This window comes from Propithecus coquereli, unplaced genomic scaffold (genome assembly GCF_000956105.1).
Source record: "Propithecus coquereli isolate 6110/MARCELLA unplaced genomic scaffold, Pcoq_1.0 Scaffold45, whole genome shotgun sequence".
Lineage (NCBI taxonomy): Eukaryota > Metazoa > Chordata > Mammalia > Primates > Indriidae > Propithecus > Propithecus coquereli.
This window is the reverse complement of record NW_012150285.1, coordinates 8,993,879-9,000,702: the sequence shown is the minus strand read 5'-3', so window position 1 is coordinate 9,000,702 and position 6,824 is coordinate 8,993,879. Positions and strand designations below refer to the sequence as shown.

Below are 6,824 nucleotides of genomic sequence, written 5' to 3'. Positions count from 1 at the left end.
TAGTCGTGCAGGTCTGAAGTACAGAGGACATAGCCAACTTCCAAGGCTAAGGGCCTCTTTTTCTCATGCTACCTTGCCCGCCACCTCTCCCAGAAGCTGGGAAAGTGTGGCAGCTATTTCGCAGTAGGAAGCAGAAATGGTGCCCAGTTTTTTGAAGGCACAACTCCGTTTGGCACTTTGGAGATTTCATCTTAAAGACAGTGTGAGGTTTTCCTGTAATCTGTAAATTTTGCTCATCTGTCCCACCATTATGTTATGGGTAAGCAGTGGCAGAATTTTCCAGATATACGCTGACACACATTAAAGCCTAATTGTACAGGAAAAAATATATCAGATAAAATTACAAAGCATCTAAAATATGACGTTTGTTGTATGTAGAGGCCGTGTCACAATGCCCATTACATTCTAAGCAAGAATCCTGATTTTTTTTTTTTTTTGGCCATGCAAAATGACATTTTTATATGCATATAGAGTGGTCTATAAAATTTCAAAATATTTTAAGAAATCTTTGTTTTAATAGCTTCAAATTATTTAAAAAAACTAGTGTCTCGGTGAGCGCTGCCATTTTACTACAACTTCCCAGCAGGAACCCCTGTCTGCTGACATAATTTGTGCTAAAGGAAGTGATGCCCAGCCTATGAATGCATGAGAAAGGCTAGTAGAGGCCTTAACAGTTGTTTTAAGGTAAGTTCTACTACTAACTAGTAGGAAGTGTATATTTTATTAGATTGAAAATCACTTGAGAAAATATTCCGAATAATGGCCTTTATATTTAAAAAAAAAAAAATGCAAAGTCTACATCTTTTCCTGTGCATTCAACTTGAAGAAGATAACGGCCCTAGTAAATTTGCCTGAAAAATATTTAAGCTTCCTCATACAAGATCTCAGTGTCTCACTGAGGGATTCAAGAGCAAGCTCTTAAATCCATGAGAACGTCTATTTTCTCATTTGCTGAAGTGGTTTTATGTGACAATTTGTCCCTCCCATCCTTTGCTTTTGATTTAGTTCTTCCACCTTGGAAGAATCTGTTGTGATCTGGAAACATTACAAACTGTCATAACTGTGAAATATTAATAAAGAGTAGCACTTTACAAGTGATTTCCAGGCTGAAAGCAAAGCAGTTGGAAGGTTCTAGGGTTCAGTTCTAAGACCTTAGGTAAGAGAATCTGGCAAGGTATCATGTTTTAAAATTTATATTTAAAGCAAAATCAGAAGATCGCATATGATTTAGTGTCTGTAGTTAAATTCCAGCATCTTTTATGTGGTGATACTTCATTTTTGATGACTTTCTGCTGGGTCTGAGGAATCAGAATGAGCATTACTTTGTATGGCTATTCAAATTAGTTTTTGGGGGGAGGGGGTAGACATGGGGGTCTCACTATTGCCCGGGCTGGTCTCAAACTCTTCGCCTCAAGGGATCCTGCTACCTTGGCCTCTCAAAGTGCCGGGATTCAGGCATGAGCCACCATGCCTGGCCCATATTAGATTTTTAAAGAAAAAGTCCTATTTCAATTACCCATCTCACTTTTTTCCCCTCTAAGATACAACTTAATGGTAGTTGAAAAGTAGGCTATGGGTATAAGTGAAACATTTGTTTCATGTGTGTTTAAGTTAGACATATGTTTTGGGTTCCAAAAATTCAGTGGTTATTTCCCCAGTTTGATTTTTCTGGAAATTCAGATTTTAAAAATTCCCATAATAATTCTGGTGATGAAGATTAAAAAGAAACTGGGGACATTCCCTTTTAACTGTAAAATTCACATCTATGTACTGTATCTTAAGAGTACTTATCCTGTAGTTTATGTTAAACTTGGGAAATATTTAATAAAAGTTTAAATTGCTAATGCAAAGGTTAAATATGAATTGGAAGAAAGTTTTTGCGAACATTCTTAGTTATTGAGATTGTCATATTAAACATTTGGGACAGTATTAAAAACTTTGAACATCGTGACAGTTGGTTCTTTAATACACTTTAAAAAAATCTCTCCTATGTTCCCTGTTCACCCTTGATATTTAATTGTAACCTAATTATAACCTTGAATAACTGACCAAGACCACTACTATAAAGATGATTCTTTAGCCCAATGGCCAGACTTCTGAGATGTTTACCCTTTTTTTGTTAATTATACCAATGCTGTTTCTTAATATGGAGTCTATATATAGTCTTAGCAGAGTTTCTTGTGCATTTTTTTAAATGTTCTCCAAATGGTAGAAATGGCTCTGTAGGGAAGCCAAAGTCTTTATACAGTTTCTCTTAGAGAAATAAAATTCTTTATCCTAGATCCGATGTCCAGTTTTCACAAGGTGATTGCTGAGAAGGTTCTAGGCGGCGTCTGTTAAAAAGCATTGCTTTCTGTTAATTAGAGATGTGCAAGCCAGCCAGCGCTCCATAGCCTTAATTGCAGAAATGATCCACACCGCTAGTCTGGTTCACGATGACGTTATTGACGATGCAAGTTCTCGAAGAGGAAAACACACAGTTAATAAGATCTGGGGTGAAAAGAAGGTATGGTTTTTTTGGTTTTTTAAAAATCTTTCTTGCCAAATCACATGCATTTTGGATCACATTTGTTTTTCAACCTTTTATCATTAAAACAGGTATGCTCAAATGTGGTCTTCTAAATTCAAACAAAAGTATTTATGTCTTATTGGCATACAGATGTTTAATAATAGAAACTACCATAGAAAAATAAATTTAGTAATTCTGGTTCTTCACAGTTTCTTATAGAATTCCTTTGGTTTTAGGAATAGGTATTTTCATGGATATCCACAAAGCGTATTTCATGGGGAATCATACATTTTACTTTTGGACTCAGGTTACCCAGATTTGGTTTAGATTCTCAAACATTTGTTGATTAACTGCCACATGTAAGTGTCAAGGCAAATATTAATAAAACTAAAAAAAGAAAAAGAAACCTCAGAGCGATACTGTTCTATCATGAAAATTTTACCTTTTGCAATAGCAGCTCTATAATTGGGTTTGGTTTGTGTATGCATATTTTAATGCATATTTCCATGTTATTTTATTAGCATTCCTTGAAGGGAGTGTGTGACATAGGGACTTTTGTTTAAGGATGTATAAATCCTGGGAATGGGAATAAAGTTGAACAAATAAAAATGAAGACTTACAGGCCTTTTGAGCTCAGGTGTCTGCGACCACACATTCCTCGGCCACTTGCCCGGCTGAAGAGCAAACAAAAAGTTTATGCAAACATAACTCACCTTCCTCGCCCTCACATATTTATAGAACCTGGTTCCTTCTTGTTTAATTATCCTTTTTTTTTTTTTGAGACAGAGTCTCACTGTATTGCCCAGGCTAGAGTACTGTGGTGTCAGCCTAGCTCACAGCAACCTCAAACTCCCGGGCTCAAATGATCCTCTTGCCTCAGCCTCCCGAGTAGCTGGGACTACAGGCATGCGCCACCATGCCTGGCTAATTCTTTCTATATATTTTTAGCTGTCCAAGTAATTTCTTTCTATTTTAGTAGAGACGGGGGTCTCGCTCTTGCTCAGGCTGGTCTCGAACTCCTGAGCTCAAACGATCTGCCCGCCTCGGCCTCCCAGAGTGCTAATAATTATCCTTATTAAAAGAAATACATACATATGTTCATTGCTATCTTCACATGTGGGTTTTAACGTAAATGAGTTTGTTGTGAAAAATCGAGTGCTACAATTTCATTTATACGCGATTTATTTCAAGTTTTAGATGAAAAGGTTTTATGTCCGGTGGACAGATTCCTGTTCATCAGCATGTTGGCAAAAAGAGGGCGGAGTCTGATTTTGGAGAGGACCTGGGTAACATCGTGATCCATCCCTGCGATCAGCTGTGTCCGTTTTCGGGCAGGGCCAGACTAAAGCCTTATTTGGAGGTCCCGGGCAGGGAAGGAGGATGGAGAGAACAAATGATGGTCTTCTCCTGGGCGAGCCCTCTCAGTGTCTGCCGCTGCCGTGGGGGCCTCTTTCTTAGGGCAGGTAAAGGACGAGGGTGCCGCCCTCACCTGCCTCTGTCAGCTCTGACATGGCTGCCCGCCAGGCCCCCACAGTTTTCTGTCTCTGAACCACAGCCACTGTGTCCCTGGTACAAAAAAACACTCACAGCAGGCCCTCTCTCTGGGCCGTTGTCACCCCTGGCCTGGCTTTGCCGGCCCTTCCTTCCTTGAGCTCCTCAGTCCCTGCCGTGCAGTTTGTGGCTTCAGTTTCATCTCCTGGAACGTTTTGGTTCCAGGGGTCCCGGGCCCTGAGCTGCTAAGGATGTGGGGGGCTACATGGGTGGACACATGCGTGGGTACTATGTATCATAACGTGTAAAACAATGTTTTAAGTGTGTGCTTTTATCTGTGTATAGGGTAATCTGTAAGTAGTTGCTAATACAGTGGAGGACATCACTCAAAATCTAAAGAAGATTGGAAAAATACTGATTACCTAGAGTTCAATGAAAAAAATGTTTTGTCCAGGAACGAGGAGCAATGCGATATAGTGCAGAGAGCACTGAACCCGGAGCCCGAATTCCTAGGTTTAGTTCTCGTTGAAAATAGTGTGCCACGCGCCAGGGTGTGCTCCGTACCAGCTGAGATGCTTCCCCGTCTGCGCCCTCTGGGGCGCAAAGCGTGGTGGCAGCAGCGTGCACGGGGTGTGACGCTCACACGGAAGGGAGGCCTCTGACCAGGCGCAGGGATGTGGGGAGACTTCCTGGAGGTGGCGTCTGAGCTGATGATGCAGATGAGTCTGCTCAGTGACGAAGGGGAAGGAGAACTTTTTGAGCTGAAGGAACAGTCAGTGGGAAGGCGCAACGGCACGCTTTGATCCGAGAGCAAACGATCCAGCGGAGCCAGGCCATGGGCAGCTGCGTTTCGGTGGGGGCTGTGGGGACGCTGCCCTCCCCCTCTAGGCATTCGCTGCTTCAGCTGTGAATCGGGGAGATAGACGCGGTCATCTCCGAAAGCCAGTGCAGTTCAACCGTTGTCCCAAATCTGTAACTGATTATTATGTAATCCTGCTGAGTTAGGAGGAGATGAGAAAACTTAACATCCGAGACGAGCCCTCCCTCCCATTCTGTGTTTATCTTCTGACAAGTCGGCCTCGTCGTTGTTCCATGGCTCTGATCCTCGTCTCTGAAAGTGTTTTTTTCCCCTTCTTTTTTCTAGGCTGTTCTTGCTGGAGATCTAATTCTTTCTGCAGCATCTATAGCTCTGGCACGAATCGGAAATACAACTGTCATATCTATTTTAACCCAAGTTATTGAAGATTTGGTGCGTGGTAGGTTGATTCTGATTTTTCGTCCGTTTTAATCAGTCCTGGTATTTAGCCAGGCAATAAAACCACATCTCAAATGACCCTGTTCCTTGTTTCCAGGTGAATTTCTTCAGCTAGGGTCAAAACAAAATGAAGATGAAAGATTTGCACACTACCTTGAAAAGACCTTCAAGAAGACTGCAAGTCTGATAGCCAACAGTTGTAAAGCAGTATGTACGTTCTGTCTTTTTTTAAGTTAAAAAACAAAACAAAACAAAAAAAAACACCCCATTGCTCTTTTCTTGGGAGCTAATTCTCCAAAAAAAATATTTCACTGGAGAACCTTAAAATAGTATCCAAAATCCCAAGAGGTCAATGAGGAAAGAATTACAACTCCAAACAACAGAGAACTTCTGCTGTGGTTTTCATTTTTGCTATCTTCTTCTGGTATGCAGACATTAACATTTCAGCTTTTCCTCCCAAGAATTTTGACTCAAAACAAGTTTAAGATTTTCCCCCATCTAAGTGCCACTTTGAACAACTTACCATAAATAATTTCTCTCGTAAGATTATTGTCACACTATTTCTGACATTTTACCTTTAAAACATTATGAAGTGCTGTGTTCTTAAATATAATATTTACCCAGGAGAAAATATCTATTAGATTGTTCTACATGCTTTTTTATGAGTAGTAGACACTTCCAGTATTTTTACATGAGGTATAAACAGGCCATATTGCTTCAGAGTATAAACTGAATGTGAGCTGTAACTTTTCCTCTGCTTTCTCCCTGGCCTTTCTTGTGTTTTCCATATGTATACATATTTTTTTTTAAAACCAGTGTTATCTTTAATGTGTAGACTAATGTGCGGTATTCATTGTTAGCTCATGAATGAGAAACAGTCTCTCCATAGAATTGTTCATCTGACCATCTCTTAGCCTAACAGGTTACAGAGACAAAACCTAGACAAGTAATAGTCCCGTGTAATTAGAGGCACAAGAAGGGAAGACCTCTGAGGGTCAAGTATAAATTGCTGTCGTGATATACTCCTAACATAATTAGAGTGAAAGAGCTTTTTCTCTCACCCGTCACGTGAAAAAGTCCCTTGCTGATAGTGTCTGTTTTGAAAAGTGTCAAGAAATGTCTAATTGTGAGCAGAAAAAGAAAAGAATGAGGACATTTCCTTCCTAAAAAGACCTAATCGAAACCCTAAAGAATGTGAATTATGTAGAACATGCCAGCTACAATCTCAGACATTTTTGTCTTTTTCTTGAAAGGGCTATTATGTTTATATTTCCAAGAAATTACAAGTGTGTTTTTTTTTAAAAAAAGAGGCAGGAGAAAATGCAGTAGACACTGGGTGCTCAATAAGAGAATGGCCCATTTAGAGTGGGTGCCAGAAAGCTATTCATTGAGTATCGATGGCCCTAGTCTCCCCAGAGATCAAGGTCCACCCTCTTATGGCACACTAGTGAGTTAAGTGAAGCTTGCTGATAATTTCACAAGCTTGGGACAGCCATTTATTTAGAAATGCTAGGCCGGGCGCGGTGGCTCACGCCTGTAATCCTAGCTCTCTGGGAGGCTGAGGCGGGC

The 6,824-nt window shown here is 40.5% G+C and overlaps 1 protein-coding gene across 1 annotated transcript in view; it reads left to right on the top strand.

Annotated features, from left to right (window-relative positions):
* PDSS1 (prenyl (decaprenyl) diphosphate synthase, subunit 1) overlaps positions 1–6,824 on the top strand; it is a 50,812-nt gene that overhangs the window by 25,440 nt on the left and 18,548 nt on the right. The window contains exons 5-7 of the mRNA XM_012654883.1: positions 2,365–2,506; positions 5,145–5,256; positions 5,353–5,462. Of these exons, the coding sequence (XP_012510337.1) occupies positions 2,365–2,506; positions 5,145–5,256; positions 5,353–5,462 (364 nt within the window). The remainder of the gene's footprint in view (positions 1–2,364; positions 2,507–5,144; positions 5,257–5,352; positions 5,463–6,824) is intronic.